This window comes from Coffea arabica, chromosome 2c (genome assembly GCF_036785885.1).
Source record: "Coffea arabica cultivar ET-39 chromosome 2c, Coffea Arabica ET-39 HiFi, whole genome shotgun sequence".
NCBI lineage: Eukaryota > Viridiplantae > Streptophyta > Magnoliopsida > Gentianales > Rubiaceae > Coffea > Coffea arabica.
This window is the reverse complement of record NC_092312.1, coordinates 25,932,569-25,960,441: the sequence shown is the minus strand read 5'-3', so window position 1 is coordinate 25,960,441 and position 27,873 is coordinate 25,932,569. Positions and strand designations below refer to the sequence as shown.

The 27,873-nt window shown below is 37.0% G+C and overlaps 1 protein-coding gene and 1 pseudogene across 1 annotated transcript; one reads left to right on the top strand and one right to left on the bottom strand.

Annotated features, from left to right (window-relative positions):
- Nucleotides 1-364: 364 nt before the first annotated feature.
- Nucleotides 365-27,848, bottom strand: LOC113724154 (furcatin hydrolase-like). The gene is made up of 16 exons (XM_072076852.1): nt 27,828-27,848; nt 17,170-17,192; nt 16,577-16,623; nt 8,664-8,725; nt 8,501-8,570; nt 8,271-8,329; nt 8,079-8,154; nt 7,870-7,947; nt 7,654-7,741; nt 7,300-7,555; nt 6,745-6,860; nt 6,414-6,631; nt 6,271-6,302; nt 822-921; nt 637-739; nt 365-533 (listed from the first exon to the last, which is right to left on the bottom strand). Exons 1-16 carry the CDS (start codon nt 27,846-27,848, stop codon nt 365-367), a joined length of 1,518 nt encoding a protein of 505 aa, XP_071932953.1.
- On the top strand, nt 18,511-21,881 carry LOC113724151 (furcatin hydrolase-like; annotated as a pseudogene).
- Nucleotides 27,849-27,873: the final 25 nt, after the last annotated feature.

The following is a 27,873-nucleotide window of genomic DNA, read 5'->3' as shown; positions in this document are numbered from 1 at the left end:
AATTTGCTATATAACCAACTTGCATCCCAATGTACTACACGGGGTCTTCCATTCCCAAGGTCTGAGCAGAAGAACAAACCCGAAAAGCCAAATAGGAAAATTACAAAAAGGCAAGTAGAAGAACGAAAACCAATGAAAGTGAATAAAGACTTTTATTTCTTTCGTCATACATAATTGCGTGCTCTAATGTGGCACGTTATTGCATTTGCAACTATTCTTACAATTGCGACAAAATTTGGACAGCCAATTTGACCTAGACAATGAATAACTGAATTTAAAGATTGATGGATTCTAATCTTTTATTTGACATCACTCCACAGAGCTAAAATCAACGTATTGTACATATAACTGTTCATAAATTCACTTAGGACTGGAGGAATTTCTTGAACCAAAGAGCTGAACTTTTGGGGTATCTCTTGAATCCATTTTTGAAGTCAACAAAGATCAAACCAAATCTCTCTGTGAAACCTGAATTCCATTCCCAATCGTCCATGAATGTCCAAGGAAAGAAGCCCTTCACGTTCACGCCATTGCTGCAAAAAAAAAAAAAAAAAAGGATTGTAATTATCTTTAGAAAATGTAATCAGGAGTTTCTGATCTATGAGAAGTGTGGACAAATAAAAGAGGTGGAGTTACCCAATGGCTTCTTTGACTGCCCTTAGATGGGCTTGATAGAAGCGTGCTCTTTGCAAATCCTTGACCCCTCCTTCAACTTTTGTTATATTAGTCTCACCAAATCCTGATAATAAATGGGAATGTGAATTTTAATTAGTGAATTTCAAAATAGATCATGTGGATTTACCATCAAATTAAGTTCTTACCATTTTCTGTAATATAAATGGTTGGATTCCCGTACTTGTTCTTTGTATAGACAAGAACATCACGAAGACCTTGAGGATACACATAAAGTGGTACTCCTTCCTGAACATCGTAAAATGAGTTGGTAAAATGAGATAATACTCGAATTACTGCCCAAAAATTGAAAGAATTAAAACAGTTCCCGGGGTTCTTCCAATTTCATCCAGTTCGAAACTGATTCACCAAGGAAGTTCCTCTTTCATACCAGATCAAAATAGGAAAAAGGAGCATAAGCAAGACATGATTTCTTTCACGAATACTGCTAATTAAAATTTTCAGATGGTTTTGTGGAAAAGATCAATTTGAATAGTTTCCCTTGGATTGGAATAGTCATAAATTGACATCTACAATTGCCAAATTGAATCGTGTTACGAAAAATTTTCTTATTATGAGAAACACACGTGATAGAGTGCAGTTTAGTCGGTCTTCTCACGTGCTTTTCCTATTTATTTGGACTAAATACTGCACTAATCGGTGGATTTTACTGAGATTTTGTGTTCTATGCGAATTGCAGCATTTAGGGGAAAAAGGAGCTGGAAAATTAACTTTTGAAGCCTTTCTGTCAGTTAGACGTGGGCACGCCTAAGTATGATGTCCAAAACCGGATTTGCGGGATTGTTGGCCACGTGCAAACTTCCAAATATTTGGAGATTCCTTCGCGGATGACAATTCTGGAACAATGCTGACTTAGCCAATTTGCACGTGAAGAGTCATTTGGCAACAAGACTTCAATTGGGATTTCAATTGATTGGGTTCCTTCTTGGACTAAACGTGCTGACCCACAAAAGCAGGAAGACTACTGGGTCTCTTTTGGGAGACAGCCGCACGAGGACTCTATAAATACAATCCCTTCGCTGGCTTCAGGCTCTCTCTCTCTCTGCAGAAACAAGTTTTAGTTTAGGCTTTTAGCATAGTTTTAGATTTTCTTTTCTTAGCTTTTTCGCATGGTTGTTCTCCATTAATGGAGGACTAACCTCCTACTGCTAGTCAAGGGGACAACTGAAGATTTGGTTCAATAATTTCTGTGAGATCTAATTTATTTTAATTGTTTCCTCCATTTATTGGTATTCATATGTTTCCTGCTTTTAACTGTTATAGTTCTTGTGTATGATTGATTAATGCGCAATAATTAATTGTTCACATAGACTATTTTGCTAAATAGGGATAATTGAATCCGTAATTGTTCGTTATCTCTATCCCAGTAGCAATTGGCGTAATTGGATTTATGTCAGGGGAACATATGATCTAATTTAAACAAACCCTCGTAGCGTGTTTGTTAGTTATGATTGAGTCTTTCTAATTATTAATGCAATCTAGAAATTAAATCCTACGGTCGTACGTAAGGTTATTTTTGGGTTAGAGAAATAGCTAACGGTCGTACCTTAGCTATCGATAAATTAAAGAAGGGCTGGTTGTTTAGCGCGTGCGAGACAACTATAACTAGTCTATTAATAAATGTGGAATTATCTGTGAATCGATGATCAGTGCATGAACCATTTCTGAAGTGTACCCTTGGCTAGAGTTTCTCCAATAATTATCTCTCTTATTTATTTTCTACAATTAATTTATTTAGTTAGCATTTGATCCAAAAAACCCCATACTTTGGACTCTAGAAGAAACGAATTATCCCCAATCCCTGTGGATTCGACCCTGCTTATCACTATCTACAGAAATTATATTTTGTTTGAGCAGGTATTTATTATTGCACAGGTTCGGCACCTGTCAATTTTTGGCGCCGTTGCCGGGGACTGGTGCCAGATTAATTTGTTTCTTTTTTGAATTCATCTTGTTTTTATTTTTATTTATTTATTTTTCTCTTATTTTTTTTATTATATAGTTTATGGCTTCTAACACTCCGTATTTTGGTGATATACTGGATTTTGTTTTCGGGGAAGGCAATGAGATTGATTGTTTTTCTAAGTTTGCATATTTAAAGGCAATAAACTCTATTAAAAAAAGAATGGCTGCTGCAACCTGTGAAATTTGTTATGCCAGGGATCATTCAACCGGTATGTGCCCCGAATATCAAGATGATCTGAGTGTCCCATTCAATAATTATGGAGATTTTTCACCCTGGTCTCAAACGTGGTATAACCCTAATCCAAACGGGTATGATCAAGGATGGTAGGATAACTCCAGTTATGATTATACAACAGGGCCAATGAATTTTCAGCAGTATGAGTCTCAAGAATCATCATCTATGTCAGGTATGTCTCTTGAAGAAATAGTTGAATTAATAGCTACTAACACATATCAAATTCAACAGGAGACACATCAAATTCAACAGGAGGTACATCAACTTCAACATGAGACACAAAGGATGAATAAAGAGATGAAAGAAGCAAGGCGTGAATGGGCATTTAAAACGAGCAAATTGATTTCTCCAGTTTATGAAGAATTGCCTTCACCGACTATTATCGACCATAAGGAAGATGAGAGTGCAATTATCCTGACGAATGACATGGTACTGCAAGAATCTCAAGAAGAAGAATCTAAAGATGTAGTTGAAAAAAAAGTTGAAGAGCAAGAATTGAGACCCCAACATCAAATGGTTCAAGTGAATGAATCCAGTGAACAATCTCCAAATACGGTGACATCTCCTCCATTCCTTGATCAATATTTTCCTGACTCTTATTCTTTAATTCCTGTTAGTGAGATTGATTTTATTATACCCGACGATTTTGAATTTCATGTCAGGAATAAATTAAGAGTCATGATGGCAAAATATCTCGAACCAATAAGTGCTCTTGATGGAGGAGTGAGTGAAGATTTAAGATCATCACTTGTTTGTTTGGTGCCATTTACTAGTCCATGGAAGCCCGTAGCTCGTGTGCCCAAGAATTACTCTATTTACGAGGGCTATCAGGATTACATAGAAGATGAAGCACTGAAACGAGCCACAAGATTTTATCCTCCATGAATACACAGGAAAATGTCTAGCCAAAGACATTAAAGAAAGGCGCTACTTGGGAGGCAACCCCAGACTATTTATTTTAGTTTTCATGCATTTTTTAAGTTTTAGTTAAGTGTTAGTGTCAATTGATGGTTTGATGTTTGGTGGCAGGAAATTAGCAGTTAGACGTGCCCACACCAGGTGGTCATGCCTGAGGAAAAGAAATTTTCGCTCAGGTTCTGCGAACTCCGTAGTAGTTAGACGTGCCCACGCCAGATGGGCACGCCTGACGGAGAAAATTTTCGTTCAGAATCTGCGGACTCTATGGCAGCTAGGCGTGCCCACGCCAGGTGGTCACGCCTGACGGAACTCAATTTCTGAGAATTGTTCTGCGGACTCTATAGTAGTTAGACGTGCCCACGCCTAAGACAGGAGTTCTTCGTTTACAAAAAAAAAAAAAAAAAAGCAAGAGTGCAAAAAGACGAAATTGCCCTTATTCAAAAAGAAAGAAACAACCGTAGCCCTACTTCTTCTTTTCTTCCTTTTTCTTTTCTTCTTCTTTCTTCTTCCTTTTTTTTTCTCCTTCTTCTTCTTCCTTTTGTCTTGCTGTCTGCCGCCGCCCCACACCAGAGCCAAGGACTGCCGCCGCCCATCGCGCCGCTGCCCGTCGCGACCGCGCCCCCAGCAACCAGCCGCGCGAGATCCTCTCCCGCACGCCGCGCCTCCAAGCAATCTGACAGATCGCGCACTAGCAGCCAGCAGCAGCAGGCGTGCGACTCCAGCTCACCTCCAGGCGGCGCTCGCACCGGCCGCACGCTTCACCCAGCCAACCAGGCGCGCAGCAGCGCGCCTTCCTTCTCTGCGCCCAAGCCCAGCAGCTCACGTGCACCTCCACCTCGCGCAGCTCAAGCTCCACTCCAGCAGCTCCATCGCCACCTCCAGCCCGCGGCAACTGCTGACTAGCCGCCATCCACCAGCGGCTACCCACACGAGCGAACCCAATCCTAACTAACAAACACGCTACGAGAGTTTGTTTAAATTAGATCACATGTTCCCCTGACATAAATCCAATTACGCCAGTTGCTACTGGGATAGAGATAACGAACAATTACGGATTCAATTATCCCTATTTAGCAAAATAGCCTATATGAACAATTAATTATTGCGCATTAATCAATCATACACAAGAGTTATAACAGTTAAAAGCAGGAAACATATGAATACCAATAAATGGAGGAAACAATTAAAATAAATTAGATCTCACAGAAATTATTGAACCAAATCTTCAGTTGTCCCCTTGACTAGCAGTAGGAGGTTAGTCCTCCATTAATGGAGAACAACCATGCGAAAAAGCAATCTGAAGCTTACAAAATTCTTCCTGGCCAAATCGGCCAAGGAAGGAAAGTAAAAAGTCGGCTACGGAGGAAAAGTCCCTGACCTCCGTACCTTAGCTTAGGTTCAAAAATCGCACGGGTAGTCAAATTTATGTCAAGTTCAGCATATTCATCAATCAATTCGTCATCGAGGAAAATAGAACACCCCATGGCATGAACTTGTTACGTACACTCATATCTCAATTGCATTCATCACAGTTTGAAGAAAAGAACTACTAAGGCAAAGGAAAAATTTAATCAGACAACTAAAAATACAACCAAAGCATACTTGACATATGCTAGTCAAGGGGACAACTGAAGATTTGGTTCAATAATTTCTGTGAGATCTAATTTATTTTAATTGTTTCCTCCATTTATTGGTATTCATATGTTTCCTGCTTTTAACTATTATAACTCTTGTGTATGATTGATTAATGCGCAATAATTAATTGTTCACATAGACTATTTTACTAAATAGGGATAATTGAATCCGTAATTGTTCGTTATCTCTATCCCAGTAGCAACTGGCGTAATTGGATTTATGTCAGGGGAACATATGATCTAATTTAAACAAACCCTCGTAGCGTGTTTGTTAGTTATGATTGGGTCTTTCTAATTATTAATGCAATCTAGAAATTAAATCCTACGGTCGTACCTAAGGTTATTTTTGGGTTAGAGAAATAGCTAACGGTCGTACCTTAGCTATCGATAAATTAAGGAAGGGTTGGTTGTTTAGCGCGTGCGAGACAACTATAACTAGTCTATTAATAAATGTGGAATTATCTGTGAATCGATGATCAGTGCATGAACCATTTCTGAAGTGTACCCTTGTCTAGAGTTTCTCCAATAATTATCTCTCTTATTTATTTTCTACAATTAATTTATTTAGTTAGCATTTGATCCCAAAAACCCCCCATACTTTGGACTCTAGAAGAAACGAATTATCCCCAGTCCCTGTGGATTCGACCCTGCTTATCACTATCTACAGAAATTATATTTTGTTTGAGCAAGTATTTATTATTGCACAGGTTCGGCACCTGTCAACACGGTCAAATTCTTGTTTTTTATCTGCATTATCTTCCCTTTTCACTCGTTTCGAATATTATGATTTCCAAAAGTGACAGAGGTTTTGAAGATATAACATACCGCCTCACCAATAGCCAGTCCATTCCTTTCCGCTGTGACAAATAGAAGTTTTGAAAGATTAACAATCGAAATAAAAATCAGTAAAAGTTAATTGTTAACAAAATTACACTGTATAAATCGGGATTATATATATTGGAACTCACTTGTCAGATTAACTTGATTATCAGTTGTATAGCTATTATTAGGACCATTATGGAAGTGGGCTTTTGCTGCAAAATTTGAGGTATAATAATTCACTCCAAGGAAATCCAAGGAACCTTTCACCAACTGGGATTGCTCCCTCGTGAATCTTGGTAACCTTTTACCCACGAGACGACGCATGCTTTGTGGGTAATCCCCGAAAACTAAGGGGTCCAAAAACCTGCAAATACCACAACGTTTTTGTCATTTTGTTTTCTTTTTAAAAAAAATTTACAACTAAAAGAATATATTAAGGCGATATTTAAAAAAAAAAACAAAACTATGTAAACTCACCATCCATACACGAAGTCGATTGCGCGTTGTGCAGCTTCGGTGTCGGCCTTACTATTGGAATAAGGGACGTACCAAGTTGGGTTCAACACAATTCCTACTTCACCATTTTGTGATGCCTATAGAGAATATGAACACAAATTTATGTGTTATATTGTCAGATTAATTTTGCTTAAGATTTAACAAAATAGGCAATAAAAAAATTGAAACTGTATGTTTCGTTGTTTTTAAAATGGATAACCGTGATGATCATAATTTTGGTCATGCTTTGTCTTATTGCAGTCTCTTTTTTTTTTTCTTGAGATATTGTTCATTGACAAATACATTTGGCTCAAGGACTTGATCCAAAATTTTCATGTCTTCTTCTTCACTTTCATACCTAGATGTCAAACATATGATACATGTATTTTTTTTAAATAATTCAATATAGACATTTTTATTATTTTTTTGAAACTTCTATACTCCAAAAGTCATTTTTAACAATATGCAAATCCCCCCAGAATCATAATAACACTAATTGATTTATCAAAATGAATAAGATAGCTATGGGGTGGTCACCTTGTACTTCTCCCTATACAGGTTAGAAATTGCTGCATGGGAGAGGAGAATATTGTGGGCAACCAAGTAAGGCTCAGCTGCGGAGTTGCCCGCTGGGCAGTCGTTGTTCCTCCAAGCTGAGCACCGGCCGGGGGCTAAGATGCCGGAGTCATACCCAGCTACACAAAATGTCAATGGCTCATTAACAGTGGTCCAATGCTTGACTCTATCACCAAATTCCTTGAAACAGAGTTCTGCGAAATCTAGAAAATCATCCCTGTGGGAAAAAAAGGCAAAGAAATAAATACACTTTAATCAGTAGCACTAATGGGATTGTATCAGTTTGACTAGTTTTCATAAATGCAGATCGCTTACACAATGCGCGGGCTTAGAAATCCACCATACTCATATTCCAAAGGTTGAGGAACATCCCAGTGGAAAATTGTTATAAATGGTGTTATACCTGTTTGCATGGGGCAAATTATCGATATTAGTTGATAATTTGAGAAGTGAGAATTGCCAACATTAGCAAGAGACGGTTTTCTTTTAATTAATAAAGATATATATTGTTGTCGAATGGAGATTTCTGACCGTTTGCTAGAAGCTCATCAATGAGGTTGTTGTAAAATGCAATGCCTGCCTTGTTCACACCTTTACTTAGCTTCCCATTTGAGAAAAAGTTGAATATAGTCGAATTAATGATGTACTATAAAGTAATAAAAGTTTACCGATTAATTTGTAAAGCAAGCAATTACAGGCAAAAGTTTTTGTTGGAAAAAGAAGAAGTCAAGGATTCTCACGAGGTATAACTCTTGACCATGATATCGACATTCTGAAAGAATCCAACCCTAAGAATTTCATGAGTTTGATGTCCTCCTGCATGTGACCATGGTGTTTTCAACTTAAGTGCATGCTTTAAAAGTAGTAAACTAATTTTTTGACATTATTGTAAAATTATAATTAATGATGAAGAAAATGTATGCATATCATACCTTGTAACGATGATAGAAATCAACAGCTATGTCACCAGTGCTATGATCCGCTATTTTATCTGCAATGTAAAACAAGCACAATATGATGGTATAAAATCCACATAAGCTTATTTCCTTGTTCATATAAATTCCTATAATTATGTTGAGTGATTTCTTGTAATTAAAATGTCCTTGCAGTTTAAATATAGAATACAATTTCCTCAATTTTGTTTAATATCTCAAAATTTTACTTGGATATTGGTGGCTAAAGGTATCCCATATACTCGGCCCCCTTCTATCTTCGAATGCTGCTCCTTCATACTGCAAGTTGATGAACACATTAAAATTTCACCAACAATAAATGAGAAATATGACAAATAAATTTCACTGAAGTTGTAGGCTTGTATCCAGTACCTGATAGGCAGCTGAAGCTGCTCCAAATATGAAATCTTGAGGGAAACTTTTGCGGTTGAAAGTCGAAATATTTTTGGGTGCTACCCCAAATGAAAGCCCACTCAAGGAAAAGAAAAGAGCCAAGAATAGGAGGACATGTAAACCAATGCCTCGAGAAGCCATGCTCATTGAATGTTATTGCCTTTCTTAGATTGATTAATTTGGAGAAATACAAGCTTGCAATGAATATATGTTTTGGTTTTGTGTTCGGGAGTGGCTGATTTGTGAGGTTTCCCCCCTGATCAGAAGCCTTTTTGTAGTCTTCATTATGCACGTGTTACTTAAGCAAGTCCAGGATGGACCCATATGACATTTGAACTTGTCAATTTCTGTGAAAAGAAATAAAAAGTTGCTGGTCGAATTGAATTACTGATTTTTCAACATTAGATATATGCTGACGCCCCCATACTTCCATGTAGCCCCAAAAGCAATTTCTTAAACGATTATTTAGAATTTCCACTTTAGGTTGACAAATTAATCACACGTGTTACTTATTGGAACCTATCCATTAGGAAAATATTACGAACCTTTGAAACTTAGTCAATCCTTTGAAAAAAATACCAAATATATCAACCCACATTTATCGGAGTTTCGTGTCACGTACCTTAGACTACGTAGAAGAAACCACGCATGGATCGTTAATGGACGTGGCTAAAGAAATGGTACTTCTCCAGTAACTTTGGATAGATTGGATGATTGAAATGGTGAGTAAAGAGAGAAAAATTAGAGGCACTTAGAAGATGAGTTTGTCATTTTGATGACCGAATATAGTTGATCTAAACCATAATGTCACTTCAATATTTCTTCTAGTTGTCTTTCTATTTGACATTTACTCCCTTATGGCCATCACGTTCCTCCCTGTTTCCACAAATTTAATTGCTGCTCTTTTTCCTTTTACTTTTAATCATCCTGTACAATAATATTCTTTTCCAAGTATTTTACGTTTAAAGCAATTCATACGAAAAAGTAATAGTCCAAGAATAGTAAAGGGTTGAAACAGCAAACCTTTCAAGCGTCTCTAAGCCGCAAAGCTTACTTTTGAATCCATGCAAACCAGTCAAAGTTGTTCTAAATCATTGTTGACTAACGGCAATTTGATATTTAATGTTAATTATTATTTCATTTTCATTAGTTGTTCTAAATCTGTCTAAAATCATAAACTTTGGGGACTAAATTTGTTTTGATTGAAACAATAGGCTAAATATTGGGGGATCAAAACTATAATTTTTCCATACAAAATAATCAACATAGGTTGCAAAAAATCTACGTCTGTTTAAAAAAGAACAAAAATTTTCTTTTTATTTGTGTTGCCATTGAAAAATTGTTGTGCCTCTACTGCGGAAATGCAAGGTATTCAAGGGGAAAAGTTGGATTAGGTGGTAAATAGAGAGGGATTGTAAGTAGGAGATTTTGGATTCAAAATTTCTCATTTAAAAAAAAACAATAATGGTATTCAAGTTTGAGACCACTTTACAGATTATTTCAAATTTTGCCTAAGACATAATATTTAAAGGCTTAGCTAGAGCGGCTTAAATCCATTGCTCTTAAACCATTTACTATTGGGAAGATTATAGAAACCTCCCTTGAGGTTTCTTTCAGTAGCACTCACCTCCCCTATGATTTACAAAATAGCATTGACCTCCCCTAGGAACCTTTTTTTTTCGGAACGATATTTGTTTTTATAAATAACTAAACTCTTTACAATTTCAAGTAAAGACTTGAAAGGGCTTTACAGACAGTGCATACTAGCACTAAGGAATCCAAAATTCCTCATCTTGAACAATATCTAACGCATAAGCGCTAATTCTGTTGCTAATATGGTTAAGATCCCTACTAACTAAATAAAAGGAGCACATGCGAAACAAAGACTGTAGACTTAGTATGTCCTCTAACAATGTGACCAGTCGCATGTCATGAGATCCCCTAGGAACTAATTGGGGCCTATTGTTGTCAAAAGAGTGTGTGAATTTACCTAGTTACCCCAATTATTTGTGGTTATTTGATGAATGAATTTTACAAAAGAATGAATGTTGCTTGTGAACAAATTGAGGGAGTAAATAAGCTAATTAATTACTAATTAAACAAATTGAGTAACTAATTAAACTACTTTAAGAGTCCCTGTTTCTGCAGAGTTGTACCATCTTTAACCGTCATTTGTAGAGCTAACCAACGGCGCCAATGGAGGAGGAAGATGGCACCATGAATTGGCGCCAATTTGTGAATGACAGCTCTTGAGGTGACAAGGCTGTCTACCAGCTCCATAGCTAGTGTTGTGACTGATAAAACAAACCATTGAGGGAAGGAAACATAAGGGAAGAAGCTGGAGCTTTTGCTTAGTTAATGAGAGGCAAAGCATTTGTGAGAAAAGAAGCACAATAGGTGGTAAAAAGCAACCACAATCTGAGTATCTCATTCATAATATTTGCAAGAATCACAGCTGTACAAGTAAATTATCCTTGATGTTGTCACTTGAAGAGAGAAAATTTTCATGTTAGTTGTTGTATGATAGAAAGCCCAAAATGTGATTGCTCAGTGAATGGATGATGTATCATGATTTGAATATGTTAGTAATGATCAATGGCATATGAATGTGATGTTATTCCAGTTGTTAAAGACTTGCTGCTCTATTTGTAGTTAGAAGTTTTTTGACCTTAACAGCTCTTGTATAAACATGTTGTATTGATCATTGTCTGAGTTCATGATTGGTTTATGATACAAATATAGAACATTGCAGTAGAATTGTAAGCTGTTGTGATTTCCTCTTTGTTCAATAACAGTCACTTTTGGAACTTAGGATGGCTCTCCTTCCTGCTTATGACATAACTGTCCATTATGAGAGGAAATAATTAAGAATTTCAAATGTCGATCCAATTGATTACTGTTACATTAACTTGCTGTTTGATGTTATTGAGAAGGTATTTAGTTAAGTCCTTAGACATCTGAATAAGTTACTGCACATGAGGTGCCTAATTCCTAAGACAGGGGACATGTTTGATATTACTGATGATGATAGTTTTAATGAAATGTTCAAAATGCATAAGTCTGAAATGGTGATTAATGTGTATGTGCTAGGTATGGATGTTATTCCCAATGATCAAACTAATGTTGAGGTGGACCATGGTCAAAACACCTACATGAACTTAGGAAAAAAAAAGAAATGATAAGGTAGTTGTTGTTGAGATTGATGATTCTGAGGGTGAATATAATGACTCCAGCTCTGATTCAAGCTGGTTGCACAACATAGGGATGACATAGATGTTAATAATGTGTCTCTGGCAAGTAGTGAGAAAATTGACATGTCCTTTTTTGGTTTTGATGAGAATGAGAAGGGTGATGTTGTTTCTGATTTCGAAAGTGAGGAAGAATGTGACCCCATTCAGCAAGCCTTGAAATAAAAAATATGGACGTACAACCCAAAGACAGACATAGAGTTTAAGAAAGGTCAGTTGTTCACTAATGTTGATGCATTTAGAACAGTTTTAAAGGACTACGTAATTCAGAAAGTATTTCCCATTGTCAGGGTGGAAAATGAAAATAGTAGAATGACTACTATTTATGGTGTTGAAGGATGTAAATGGAGAATTCATGCATCATCAGTAGCAGATTCCATCACCTTTATGATTAAGTCTTACCAAGAGAAACACACGAGTGTGATGGATAGGAAGAACATAGAAGTTACAGCTGACTGGATTACAAAAAAAAAAGTACCAGTATTAATAATTCACCCTAACATGTCCACCAAAAGAGTAGAAGCAGAGATGATAAAATATGGTGTGCATCCAAGCAAGTGGCAGATTTTATAGAGCACTTGCAAAAGTAAGAAATTAGATTGAAGGTAATCATAGTGAATCCTACACCAAACTGCCAAAATATGCTGAACTCCTTAGAAAATACAACTCACAAAGCTAGATTTTGGTGCTGGTTCTGCACCAATACATTATGATTTGCCTACTCTCCTAGTTGAGTCTAGATTTTTGAGAATATTTATTAGTTTCAATGCTCAAAGAAGTGGATTTCTTGAAGGCTGTAAACCTTTTTGTTGGTTTTGATGGATGTTTTTTATAGGTTGTCGAGCCTGTGCAATAATAATTACATACTCAACAAAAATATAAATTTTATATATAGCGGTGAGTAGGGTCAAATTCACAGGAATTAGGAATAATTTATTTCTTTTAGAGTCTAAAGTATGGGAAATTTTATAAAAATAGCTAATTAACTAAATACAAGCAACTTAAGAAAATAAACAGGAATTAATCAACAATAGATACGACTCTAGCCAAAGATGCAACTTTTCAGACACGGTTCATTCAACTGATCATCGATGCAAAGATAATTCAATTACTCATTAATAGATTGGTTATAGTTGCCATACACGTGATAAATAACCAACTTTTCCTTACTTTTTCGATAGCCAAGGTACGACCGTTAACTATTTCTCTAACTAAAAAATAACCCTAGGTACGACCCTAGGATTCAATTCCTTAATTGCATTAAAAATTAGAAAAGTCCAACCCTAACAAACAAGTACACTACGAGGGTTTATTTAAATTAGATCAAACGTTTCCCTAACATAGGACCGATCACGCTAGTCTCCACTGGTATTAACCAATCAAACAATTACGAATTTAACGATTAATTTGGCAGTAGATTATTAGGTTAATTCAAACCATTGACATTCAAATAACTAAATAATTATAAGAAATTAAATCAGAAAATGCACAAATACCAATGAATAAAAGAAATAAGTAAAATAATTCGATCTCACAGATGTTTAGAATCGAATTTTCAAGTTGACTTTCGACTAGAAAAGGAATTTAATTGCGCATAGCCAATTGAAGCAATTCATACCATTTTTCCAAAGCCAGCTGCATTAGTCTTTGATAAGAGAAAAACTAGAGAAAAAAAAAGATTGGCCAAAAGGCCAAGCGGCCATCGTACCTCCCTATTTGCCGAAACTAATCAATCCCCTAAATAGACTAAGAGACGGCCAAATCGTAGTTTCACAAGTACTCCTAGTAGCCGCAACTTCCATCCTATTTTGTAGCTTTGAAAATAAGATAAACTTCCTAATTTTCCTAAGAAAAAGATAATTCCTAAATTGATAAAAGATAATTTAAATAGTTTCCCAACTGTAATTGGAAATATGTTTCGTAAGTCCTCGACTTGAATTAGGAAACTGCCACGCGCGAAAATTCTTGGAAAATTACCCTTTTTAACCACATTTTGCTCCTTTTCCTACAATTAACACCATTAATCAAATATAAGTAGAATCCATCAATTAAAACAATATTTGGTAAAATAAAAGAAGAAAACAGAGATAAAATTAATGACAAAAATGCAACCCATCAATTTTTTGAAAGGTCCTTTTGGTGGTGTACTTCTCATAGTAGTTGCTTTAGATGCTAACAGCAGAATTTTTCGTATTGCTTTTGCTATGAGGCTTTTCTGGACCTGACAGCAATTCTTGAAAAATTACCCCTTTTAACCACGTTTTGCTTTTTTTCCTACAACTAGCACCATTAACCAAATATAAGTAGAATTCATCAATTAAAACAATATTTGGTAAAATAAAAGAGGAAAATAATCATAAATTAATGACAAAAATACAACCTATCAGTTTTTTGAAAGGTCCTTTTGGTGGTGTACTTCTCACAGTAGTTGCTTTAGATGCTAACAACAGCATTTTTCCTGCTTTTGCTGTGACTGAGTGTGAAAATAAAGAAATCTAGAGTTAGTTCTTCCATTACTTTGAGGATTTCTTTGGGCCATTTGGAGATAATGTCCCTTTAACCTTCATGAGTGACAGACAAAAGGTATACTTGTTATGCAGTAGTTTTTTTCAGTCCTAATTCTGCTGCTCATCAGCATAACAATGTGATGTTTTTGGTTTTCATTTTAGGGCTTGAATCTTGCTTATGAGGAGATAGTGTCTGTTGCTAGTGGAAGGCATTACTATAGTAATATCTGCAGCAATTTTAAAGCTCAGTTTTCTAGTATTTTACTCAGTAACCTGTTCTGGAGAGCAGCTAAAAACTATGATAGTGCAGGGCATAATGAAGCCATAGCCAGTATAAATGAGCTAAACATGGAAGTTTGGAGATATTTGGAGAAAATTCCCAAGACAAGTTGGTGTAGATATACCTTTGCTATTGGAATTAAGTGTGATCACGTCACAAATAACTGCATTGAGTCCCTTAATGCATGGGCAGGTGAACTAAGAGGGAAACCTATCTTGACACTTGTTGAGGGGCTGAGGAAGAAGTTTATGAAGAAAATGCACAAGAGATATCAGAAGGGGTGCACACTAACCACTTCTGTCACCCCAAAGATGGTGGACAAATTGCAAAAAATAGGACAAACACCAAGACAATGTCAACTAACAATGGCAAGTGAAGACATATTTGAAGTAAGGGATATGAACAAGTCATACATAGTCAATTTACTTGATAAAAACTGTGATTGTAGAGCTTTTCAAATTTTAGGTCTTCCTTGTAAACATGTTGCATTGGGAATTATTTACAAGAGACAGAAACTGGAGTCCTACTCTGACTGTTGGTTCTCAAGAGATATGTACTTAAAGACATATGCAAGTATGATTCATCCAATGCCTGATGAGAAGATGTGGCCACCTATGCCAAATGTTAACCCTTCCATAGTGTTGTCTCCTCTTTTGCGAAGAGCTCCAGGTAGACTAAAGGTGCACAGGAGAAGGGAACATGATGAAGGACATTTTGCACCTCAACCAAAAAGGCTGAGCAAATTCAAGTGTGAAAATTGTGGCTCCTTTGATCACAACCAGAGGTCATGCCAAAGAGCTCCTGTGCAAAAGAAGAAAGGCAGCAAAACTCCTAGCCAACAGGTCTTATATGTGCTCAACTTGCTATTGAAAATAATGTGATAAACAAATAAAATGCACTAATGTTAGCTTATTCCCCAATAGTTGAGCAGTAAAAGAGGCAAACTAGGAAGAGGGGCTGCAAACATAGGCCTGTCAAAAGCAACTCTTTGGATAAATTATTTTTTGGTCCTACATCACTCATTTGTAACATATAGAACCTTCTAATAACTGATGTTTGTCTATGTTTATTGCTAGGATTATGTACAAGGTAATGTGCCTAGTGTGAATTCAAGCCAAGAAAGCAATCCTTCTCGTACAAGTCAACCTGGAACTGAAAATGTAGAGCTTCCTGTTCCGACCAAAGCAATTGCTTTAAAGCGAAGGTTCAATCAAATGAGTACATTTTATACATGTTTCAATAAAATATTTCTCAAACATTCACTTTCACTCTAATAATATACAAACGCAAAGAGGAAGGCCATTGTACAATACTGGAGCAACTACTACAGGAAGTAGCAAGAGAACTTGCTCAAATGCAACTACTCGGGTCACTCAAACTCTTGAACCTCCTCCAATTCAGCAAATTGCTGCTTCTCAAGCTGCCACAGCTACATCTTTCTCAATTAGTGTAGCTACAACACTGCAGTCAGGAAATGTCAACAGTAGCAGTAGTGTTAGCTACATCTTTCTCAATTAGCAGTAGTTTTAGCATGCGATTCTGATGTACTTGCTGTAGTTTCCTGCTTATCGGTTTTGTTGAGCCTTATTAGTTTGATGTTAATTAGCTAATTGAATACGAATGTTTTTGTATATGACTATTGATATACAAATTTGGAGCTGATAGGCCTTTGCAATCCTTACCATCTGCTTCAAGTCATTGCAGCAGATTGTGTTTTGAATATAATGGATTGCTCAGTCATGCTTTTGTAGTAATGGATTGTTCTAGTGCTCTTTTGTAGCATTGAATTGCTCTGCTGCACTTTTGTAGTAATGGATTAGTCATGTAATCAAGCTGCTTTTTGTATCTGGTCTGGCAGTATTGATAGATGAAGTGGAATTTGTGCTGATGATAGTAGATTCAAACTCAATTGGTTGCATTAAATTGTAAATTCGAAATGGTGTTGATTACATGATGTTCCATTTTCATTCTCCTATGTCTTGCAACAGCAATTTGAATTGCAACTACATCTTATACCCCCCTTGTACATTTGTTATGCTACATTATCCTATTGACTTCACAATATGAATGAAAACATACACAGCAACAAGTATGAGATTGATAATGAAAAGTATGTTGACTGCTATATTTAGAGCTCTTGCCTTTGCCACTACAATTGGCATTTCCCTTTGCATGAGGAAGAAGGTAGCTGTTGTTGAGATTGCAGCACTAGAGCTATGAATGTTCTTCTATTGCTAACCTTTTCTTCTTCGGGACCATCATACCACTGGAAGTACTTGCATTTTGCATAATAAAAATATAACTTGTTGGGATTCTTTTCAGTCTCAGAAATCTTCAGTGTTGCCTTTCGATTGTAGGTGCAGTATTTGTTCCTTATTGTGAAGGATGCTAGGGAGTTCCATGATTCTCCCCTGTGGCTAGAAAAAGCCATGCACTTCACCTCCAACTACCAAACTAAAGTCAAGGAAACCAGCTGTGTTACCCCTAAAACTAGCTGCAGTAGTGGATTGCTAAACCATACCTCATTTATAAGCTAGTGCAAGTTCAGACCTCATTTAGCCGTTTAACTAGCCATTGCTTTCACCTGGTGCTTAAGCTGTTGCAAGTGCATTGGAAATAGTTTGCACTTATACCCCTTGAAGTTTATTGATTCTTAATAACTTTTGTCCTTCCTTTGTTAATACTACTAGGCAAGCAAGATGAAGGGCAAATCTGACACAAATTTCTTATCTCACTTTTTAAAACAATTTTTCAATGGGACTCTTTCTAACTTGGACCGGATCTGCAACAGATTCCTTAAGTTCAAGGGTGGTCAATGCAATTTTTTAAACCATAGAGGAGGTGAGGGTTACTGTCAGAAACCTCAGGGAAGGTTTCTGCAATTTTCCCTTTACTAGTCTTGGACTATTACTTTTCCTTGTGAGTTGCATTAACCCAAAAAAAATGCAAAAGAAATTATTGTATAGGGTGATTAAAAGTAAGAGGAAAGAGAGCAGCAATTGAATTTGTGGAAACAGGGAGGTAATGTGAAACGTAAAGGGGGAAATGTCAAATAGAAAAACAACTAGAAGAAATATTGAAGTGACATCATGGTTTTCTTTTCTTTTCTTTTCTTTTTTTAAGTGACATCATGGTTTAGATCAACTGTTTTCAGTCATCAAAATGACAAACTCATCTTCTAAGTGCCTCTAATTTTTCTCTCTTTACTCACCATTTCAATCATCCAATCTATCCAAAGTTACTGGAGAAGTACCATTTCTTTAGCCACGTCCATTAACGATCCATGCGTGGTTTCTTCTACGTAGTCTAAGGTACGTGACACGAAACTCCGATAAATGTGGGTTGATATATTTGGTATTTTTTTCAAAGGATTGACTAAGTTTCAAAGGTTCGTAATATTTTCCTAATGGATAGGTTCCAATAAGTAACACGTGTGATTAATTTGTCAACTTAAAGTGGAAATTCTAAATAATCGTTTAAGAAATTGCTTTTGGGGCTACATGGAAGTATGGGGGCATCAGCATATATCTAATGTTGAAAATTCAGTAATTCAATTCGACCAGCAACTTTTTATTTCTTTTCACAGAAATTGACAAGTTCAAATGTCATATGGGTCCATCCTGGACTTGCTTAAATAACACGTGCATAATGAAGACTACAAAAAGGCTTCTGATCAGGGGGGAAACCTCACAAATCAGCCACTCCCGAACACAAAACCAAAACATATATTCATAGCAAGCTTGTATTTCCCAAATTAATCAATCTAAGAAAGGCAATAACATTCAATGAGCATGGCTTCTCGAGGCATTGGTTTACATGTCCTCATATTCTTGGCTCTTTTCTTTTCCTTGAGTGGGCTTTCATTTGGGGTAGCACCCAAAAATATTTCGACTTTCAACCGCAAAAGTTTCCCTCAAGATTTCATATTTGGAGCAGCTTCAGCTGCCTATCAGGTACTGGATACAAGCCTACAACTTCAGTGAAATTTATTTGTCATATTTCTCATATATTGTTGGTGAAATTTTAATGTGTTCATCAACTTGCAGTATGAAGGAGCAGCATTCGAAGATGGAAGGGGGCCGAGTATATGGGATACCTTTAGCCACCAATATCCAAGTAAAATTTTGAGATATTAAACAAAATTGAGGAAATTGTATTCTATATTTAAACTGCAAGGACATTTTAATTACAAGAAATCACTCAACATAATTATAGGAATTTATATGAACAAGGAAATAAGCTTATGTGGATTTTATACCATCATATTGTGCTTGTTTTACATTGCAGATAAAATAGCGGATCATAGCACTGGTGACATAGCTGTTGATTTCTATCATCGTTACAAGGTATGATATGCATACATTTTCTTCATCATTAATTATAATTTTACAATAATGTCAAAAAATTAGTTTACTACTTTTAAAGCATGCACTTAAGTTGAAAACACCATGGTCACATGCAGGAGGACATCAAACTCATGAAATTCTTAGGGTTGGATTCTTTCAAAATGTCGATCTCATGGTCAAGAGTTATACCTCGTGAGAATCCTTGACTTCTTCTTTTTCCAACAAAAACTGTTGCTTGTAATTGCTTGCTTTACAAATTAATGGGTAAACTTTTATTACTTTATAGTACATCATTAATTCGACTATATTCAACTTTTTCTCAGATGGGAAGCTAAGTAAAGGTGTGAACAAGGCAGGCATTGCATTTTACAACAACCTCATTGATGAGCTTCTAGCAAACGGTCAGAAATCTCCATTCGACAACAATATATATCTTTATTAATTAAAAGAAAACCGTCTCTTGCTAATGTTGACAATTCTCACTTCTCAAATTATCAACTAATATAGATAATTTGCCCCATGCAAACAGGTATAACACCATTTGTAACAATTTTCCACTGGGATGTTCCTCAACCTTTGGATTTCTAAGCCCGCGCATTGTGTAAGTGATATTCATTTGTGAAAACTAGTCAAACTAATACAATCCCATTAGTGCTACTGATTAAAGTGTATTTATTTCTTTGCATTTTTTTCCCACAGGGATGATTTTCTAGATTTCGCAGAACTTTGTTTCAAGGAATTTGGTGACCCTGCAGCAATTTCTAACCTGTATAGGGAGAAGTACAAGGTGACCACCCCATAGCTATCTTATTCATTTTGATAAATCAATTAGTGTTATTATGATTCTGGGGGGATTTGCATATTATTAAAAATGACTTTTGGAGTATAGAAGTTTCAAAAAAATAATAAAAATGTCTATATTGAATTATTTCAAAAAATACATGTATCATACGTTTGACATCTAGGTATGAAAGTGAAGAAGAAGACGTGAAAATTTTGGATCAAGTCCTTAAGCCAAATGTATTTGTCAATGAACAATATCTCAAGAAAAAAAAAAAAAGATACTGCAATAAGACAAAGCATGACCAAAATTATGATCGTCACGGTTATCCATTTTAAAAACAACGAAACATACAGTTTCAATTTTTTTATTGCCTATTTTGTTAAATCCTAAGCAAAATTAATCTGACAATATAACACATAAATTTGTGTTCATATTCTCTATAGGCATCACAAAATGGTGAAGTAGGAATTGTGTTGAACCCAACTTGGTACGTGCCTTATTCCAATAGTAAGGCCGACACCGAAGCTGCACAACGCGCAATCGACTTCGTGTATGGATGGTGAGTTTACATAGTTTTGTTCTTTTTTTTTTTTAAAAAAAATATCGCCTTAATATATTCTTTTAGTTGTAAATTTTTTTTTAAAAAAAAAACAAAATGACAAAAACGTTATGGTATTTGCAGGTTTTTGGACCCCTTAGTTTTCGGGGATTACCCACAAAGCATGCGTCGTCTCGTGGGTAAAAGGTTACCAAGATTCACGAGGGAGGAATCCCAGTTGGTGAAAGGTTCCTTGGATTTCCTTGGAGTGAATTATTATACCTCAAATTTTGCAGCAAATGCCCACTTCCATCATGGTCCTAATAATAGCTATACAACTGATAATCAAGTTAATCTGACAAGTGAGTTCCAATATATATAATCCCGATTTATACAGTGTAATTTTGTTAACAATTAACTTTTACTGATTTTTATTTCGATTGTTAATCTTTCAAAACTTCTATTTGTCACAGCGGAAAGGAATGGACTGGCTATTGGTGAGGCGGTATGTTATATCTTCAAAACCTCTGTCACTTTTGGAAATCATAATATTCGAAACGAGTGAAAAGGGAAGATAATGCAGATAAAAAACAAGAATTTGACCGTGTGTTTCTCATAATAAGAAAATTTTTCGTAACATGATTCAATTTGGCAATTGTAGTTGTCAATTTATGACTATTCCGATCCAAGGAAAACTATTCAAATTGATCTTTTCCACAAAACCATCTGAAAATTTTAATTAGCAGTATTCATGAAAGAAATCATGTCTTGCTTATGCTCCTTTTTCCTATTTTGATCTGGTATGAAAGAGCAACTTCCTTGGTGAATCAGTTTCGAACTGGATGCAATTGGAAGAACCCCGGGAACTGTTTTAATTCTTTCAATTTTTGGGCAGTAATTCGAGTATTATCTCATTTTACCAACTCATTTTACGATGTTCAGGAAGGAGTACCACTTTATGTGTATCCTCAAGGTCTTCGTGATGTTCTTGTCTATACAAAGAACAAGTACGGGAATCCAACCATTTATGTTATAGAAAATGGTAAGAACTTAATTTGATGGTAAATCCACGTGATCGATTTTGAAATTCACAAATTAAAATTCACATTCCCATTTATTACCAGGATTTGGTGAGACTAATATAACAAAAGTTGAAGGAGGGGTCAAGGATTTGCAAAGAGCACGCTTCTATCAAGCCCATCTAAGGGCAGTCAAAGAAGCCATTGGGTAACTCCACCTCTTTTATTTGTCAACATTTCTCATAGATCAGAAACTCCTGATTACATTTTCTAAAGATAATTACAATCCTTTTTTTTTTTTTGCAGCAATGGCGTGAACGTGAAGGGCTTCTTTCCTTGGACATTCATGGACGATTGGGAATGGAATTCAGGTTTCACAGAGAGATTTGGTTTGGTCTTTGTTGACTTCAAAAATGGATTGAAGAGATACCCCAAAAGTTCAGCTCTTTGGTTTAAGAAATTCCTCCAGTCCTAAGTGAATTTATGAACAGTTATATGTACAATACGTTGATTTTAGCTCTGTGGAGTGATGTCAAATAAAAGATTATAATCCATCAATCTTTAAATTTAGTTATTCGTTGTCTAGCTCAAATTGGTTGTCCAAATTTTGTCGCAATTGTAAGAATAGTTGCAAATGCATTAACGTGCCACATTAGAGCACGCAATTATGTATTACGAAAGAAATAAAAGTCCTTATTCACTTTCATTGGTTTTCATTCTTCTACTTGCCTTTTTGTAATTTTCCTATTTGGCTTTTCGGGTTTGTTCTTCTGCTCAGACCTTGGGAATGGAAGACCCCGTGTAGTATGCTGGCATGTTAAGGTGAAATTCCAAATTTAGCCACATAATAAGGCAACAAAACCAATGTACCACTAACCCAACTCAATCTGTACAATACTAGCATGATAAGGTGAAATTTCAAATTTAGCCACCTAGTCATGATGCCCATAGGGGCACATGACTGCTGCTTATGTTTGTTAGGACTGGCTCAAGAATAAACAAACTAAAATTAGAACAAAATAGGAGGTATAATCGACCATATAATGGTTAGGCGATAGACACCAGCCATATAATAATTAGACGGTAAAACTGACCATATAAAAGGGTTGTGGCAATCCAATAAAGATAAATAACAAAGCAAAATAAAGACACCAAAATTTACGTGGCTCGGTCAAATTGACCTACGTCCACAGGCGAGGGAGGAGCAATATTTCTACTATGAAGAAGATATACAACAATCGTAGGAATGTGGTTCCTAGGCCAATAAGGCACTCACAAGGAAATATTCCTAAACTCAAAATAAGAGAGTCTAAAATATTTGACTACAAATGGATTAGATGACCCAAAAAACTAATAACCCATACAATACTCTCTTGAGTGGTGCACTTAATCCTAACACAAGCCCCCTATATTTATGGGTGAATAAGAGGAGGCTTTCCTTAGGTTTCTTCCGATGTGGGATAAGGGAGAAACTCCTTACCGATGTGCGACATGCTACATCAACAAATCTTCACCTTGGCGTGTCCTCAACATCGATAATAATAAACTGCTCCACCTTCTCCACATAAGCCCCAATGGGCCTAAATCACCAACAACGAATACCAACCAAATCCAAGTACTGCTTGAATTTGTAAATCATAAGAGGCTTTGTAAACATGTCAGTAGGATTCTCCTTGGTATTGATCTTTTGAACAAGGACTTTTCCTTCAGCAATGATATCTCGAATGAAGTGATACTTCACACTCATGATACATCTGATCTTTAGTCAAGTGTCACTACAAAAAATTATTTCTTTGGTGACAAAATTTTCCTAACAACCAACTTATTTGTTAGAAAAATCATACCTTTTATGACAATTCGTCAAGCAAATATCCTTCAAAAGGCATTGCTACTTTAAACATATTTTTCTACTTTTGCCCACGTCAATTCGTCAGGAAAAGTTTTCGTTCTCCCACCATTTTTTCCCATCAGTTTTTTTCCTTTTGGACCAAAAATGAATTTAGAAGGACATTAACTTGTAGCATAGAAACCGGGAAATAAAGAAACACTTTTTCCATCTCTCTTTCTTTTGGAACAACGACGACAAAGAAACACTTCTCCAAATCTGTAACTTGTCTTCATCTCCAACAACAAAGAACGACAACGAACTCCGAACTTGTCTTCATCTCTTTCAACAAGAGAGACAACACGATGGTCTAAGGTGATGTAAAAATCAAATAATCCTTCAATTTTGTCTTGAATCGGTTCCCTTTCTCCAAATCCCCCTTCAATTTTGTCCTTAATTGGTTCCTTTTTTTATTTTTATAGTGTGTATTTTATTCATCTCTGTCTTTCTCTGTTCGTCAAAACCTAGGAAGATGCTTCAGTTCTTGTGCCCGGGGATATAATCAATATAAAACTTAGTGATTCTGGTTTTGATAACGATTTGGGGATGCTAATTGGGGATGCACTATACAATTGAGTTCAATTGGGGATGCTAATGATTTGGCTGATTCTGGTGATGATTTTAGGGGTGTCAAGGCTGCTAGTAGGGAAGTTCAATGCGTAGGTGCATTATTTGCTTTGTTCGAATTTCTTTTGGATTTTTGTATGCTTTAAGGATTTCATTTGTGGGTGTGATGCTTGTGTTGATCTTAATCTTGATTTTTGGTAAAAAGGATTCTTTTTCATGTTCGCTGGCAAAAGCAATTTGGGAAACTTCGATTGAACTTTGTGTTTCATTTTTTTCATGTTCGCTCGTAGTTTCGGATTTTTGAACTTCGGCTCTACTTGATCATGCTTTTTATGCCCATTCTTGTCGCATTTCTGGTTTCTTGATTTTAGTTTGTTCTACCGTGTTAGTTTTTGTTAGTGTTTCAGATAAGGAAAATTGACATTTTATTTTTGTTCTAAATGTACCGTTTGTTTTGCTTTCCTGCTCATATTCTATATTTGCAACTGTTGCTAAAAAAATTGATTCATGTAATTGGCAGTGATTTATGTATCTTTTTGGTATTGTCTTGGTGAATTGCTTGTAATAAGCATAGCAATCACTTGTTTTCTCTCTCTCTCTCTTGGTTGAGAGCTTCTGTCTCTACTTTGAGAGCTTCCCTCCTAGAATAGGAGACTTCAAAATTTCAAAAAGCTGCGGCAACAAATAACAGAAGGGAAGATTTCTGAGTTTCACAATTGGTGTAGTGACCTTACATCTTCTGGTGTACTACAAACACCCATTTTTAGCAACCTTAAACCTCATTTGTGCTTTCACGTCTGTGTCCTGGTGCGAATGAGGTCATGATCCGGGGAACAGGAGATGGGGACTACCTGTAAAGGTCTTGGTAGTGTGTGCTAGTTTAGCGGGTGGATAGATAGGGTTCCTTGTGTTTTCAGATCGTTTTAGGTCTCTGTTTTTCTGTTCTCTGTTTTTTCTACTTTGTTTTGCAGGTTTGAACAACTGGTTTTCTGAGGAAGGAAATAGTGCAAAGGTGGTGTCAAGCAGCTGGGTTTTAGAAGATGGAAGAGGAGCTAACTCGTGCCTTCAGCAAGTTTGAGCTCTCTTCAACGGAGCTGGGTGGGGTGGATCTTTGCTCGGATGATATCAGTGAAGGAGTCAAAGATTGCAGCAGGAGTCTGGTAGGCAGATTGATAGGAGAGAAAGTGACAAATTTCACAGGGGTTAAAAATTTCACCAACCATGCGTGGGGATATCCCAGAAATTTGGTGGTAACTGAGCTTGGCCCTAACCTTTTTCAATTCCAGTTTGAAATTGATGATGAACGGGAAAAAGTGTTGATGGGAGGCCCGTGGGTACTGGACAATCAGGTCCTGGTGATTAAAAATTGGGAAATAGGTTGTGAAAGAAAGCCCCAATTCTTTAGATATACATACTTATGGTTGCAGGTATGGAATCTCCCTGTCCACTGGCTGTGTAGGACAGTGGGGATTAAGCTAGGAAAACTGTTCAAATCAGTGAGGGATGTTATAGTTCCGCCAGGAGGAGGAAAAAAGGGTAGACATATGAAGATACTGGTAGAGGTGGATGTGCAACAACCTCTTCTCAGAGGCACTTTGGTGAAGTTTGAGGGAATGAATACATGGGTGGAATTTAAATACGAGCGATGTCCGGATTTTTGTTATAACTGTGGGATAGTTGGCCACGGTGACAAATCTTGCACTGGAGAATGGAAGGAAGGACAGTCCGGTAGGGAAGGTCAATATGGAGCGTGGATGAGGGTGGGGAATATCATGACCTCCCCTTCGAGAGCGTACAGAGGGGTCGAGATTGAGGTGAAACAAAGAGGTATGGTGGTAGCAATGAACAACAAAGACCCAGGGATCCATGTAGGAACTTCGAGGGAGAAGGGTGTTAGGGGTATAGCTGGGACGAGTAGTAATAAGGGTGAGAATGAGCGTAAGAATAGGGAGCAGAATAAGGAAGCTATGGAGAGGAAGTGGAAGGAAATATTGAGAGAAAACAAGGTGTTGGATAAGAGTGTGGAACAAGGTGAGGGGAAAGGGGAAAAACAAGTGCAAAGAAAAGAGCTAGTGGAGAAGGAAAATATAGAAATCAGTAAGGTGGTTGTGGAATTGGGGAATAGGAAGAGTAGAACGCCTGATCTTGCTCCAGTGGAAATGATGATGGAGATGGTGTCAGGGCAGGAGATGTTGGATATTCTGGAAAATGGTGGCATAAATAGTCGAACAAATGAGAGTGGAAGTAAAGGTAGCAGATCACCAGTCAACCAGAGCATACAAGGGAAGGGGAAATGGAGAAGAAGCTCACGAAATAAAAGAGCTCCATTACGAGACATCACTGGCAGGGAGCCAAATTGCTCGTTTGGAGAGAAAAGGAAAGTGATGCTGGATAGTCAAGATTTGGATATCATGGAGGAAGATGTGGAAGAAGGCACGAGGTTAAAGCTGGCAAAAAGGGATGATAGCACTGGTAAACAGGGAGGGGAAATGGAGGCTAGCCCCGCAATGCCTCCACCAGTGCAATGAAGGTGGCGGTGTGGAATTGTCGAGGTGCAGGAGGCCCCTTGACAATTTCCCAATTGACGGAGGTACTTCACCTCCACTCTGCTAGTATTTTATTTCTGTGTGAAACAAAGAACCAGGAGGCTTTTATGAAACAAGTGCAAAAAAAAGTAAATTTTGAGAATAGTTTTATAGTAAATCCTAAGGGTAGAGCTGGGGGTTTAGCTTTATTTTGGAAGGAGGGAGTGGTATTACTGGATGTGCAGGGCTCGGATTGGTATATTGCAGCGAAAGTAGTGGATAATGAAACAAATGATAGCTGGTGGTTTGTAGGGGTGTATGCAAGTACGGAGGGTAGAGTTAGGCAACATCAGTGGGAAATAATCGAGGAAAAAAAACGAGAATGGGGTGAGAAATAGGCTGTGATGGGTGACTTTAATGACATTTGCTCTAATGGTGAGAAATGGGGTGGGAATGAAAGATCTGAGGGAAGTTTTAGGGACTTTAAGGGTTTCATCTCTGAGAACGAGCTAGTGGATATTGGGTTTGTGGGGGTTCCATGGACTTGATGCAATACATGGGAAGGGGAGGGGGAGGTAAAGGAGAGGTTGGATAGATGTTTAGGGAGTGTGAGTTGGGCGCAAGTCTATGAAAAGGTAACCTGTGAGCATATTGAAATGGAGGCCTCAGATCGCTGCCTATTAATGGTGGACACAAAACCGCAACAAAGGAATGGGAGGAGACGATTCTTCTTTGACCAAAGATGGGCGAAAGACAAAGCAACTGTGCCTGTGGTTCGCACAGCGTGGGGAAAAGAACAAAATGGATCCAGGATGTATAAAGTTACAAGAAGAATTAGGGAGTGTAGAGTAGCATTGATCAAGTGGAACAGAACAGCAAAAGGTAATGCAAAGCTGAAAATTCAGGAAATTAAGGAGCAATTGAAGGTCATAAGAGAAGCGGGTGAGTTGTGCAATAAAGGAGTCATTGCAACTTTAAAGATTCAGCTAAGCAAAGCTTACAAGGAAGATGAGCTATATTGGAGTCAGAAGTCCAGAAGCAGATGGCTCAAGGAGGGGGACAAAAACACTGCCTTTTTCCATCAAAGTGTTATGGCTAAAAGGAAACGAAATAGAATCAGTGTTCTCCAAAAATCTGATGGGGAATGGTGTAAGAGCGACAAGGAAATTGAGGAGGAAATGTGTAACCACTACAATGAACTTTTCACATCCAACAATCCAACAAAGTTTGAGGATGTTTTACAAGGCATACCGTGCACTATTTCCAATCTCATGAATGCACAGTTGATCAAACCTGTGGACGAGGGGGAGATTAAACAGGCCATTTTTTCTATGTTCCCTAACAAAGCCCCAGGAGTTGATGGTATGTCCCCGTGTTTCTTTCAATCTTACTGGAGCATCATCAATGTTGACATTGTCTATGCCATTTCTACCTTCTTTCATACGGGCAACCTTCTTAAGACCATCAATGAGACTATCATTTCCTTAATC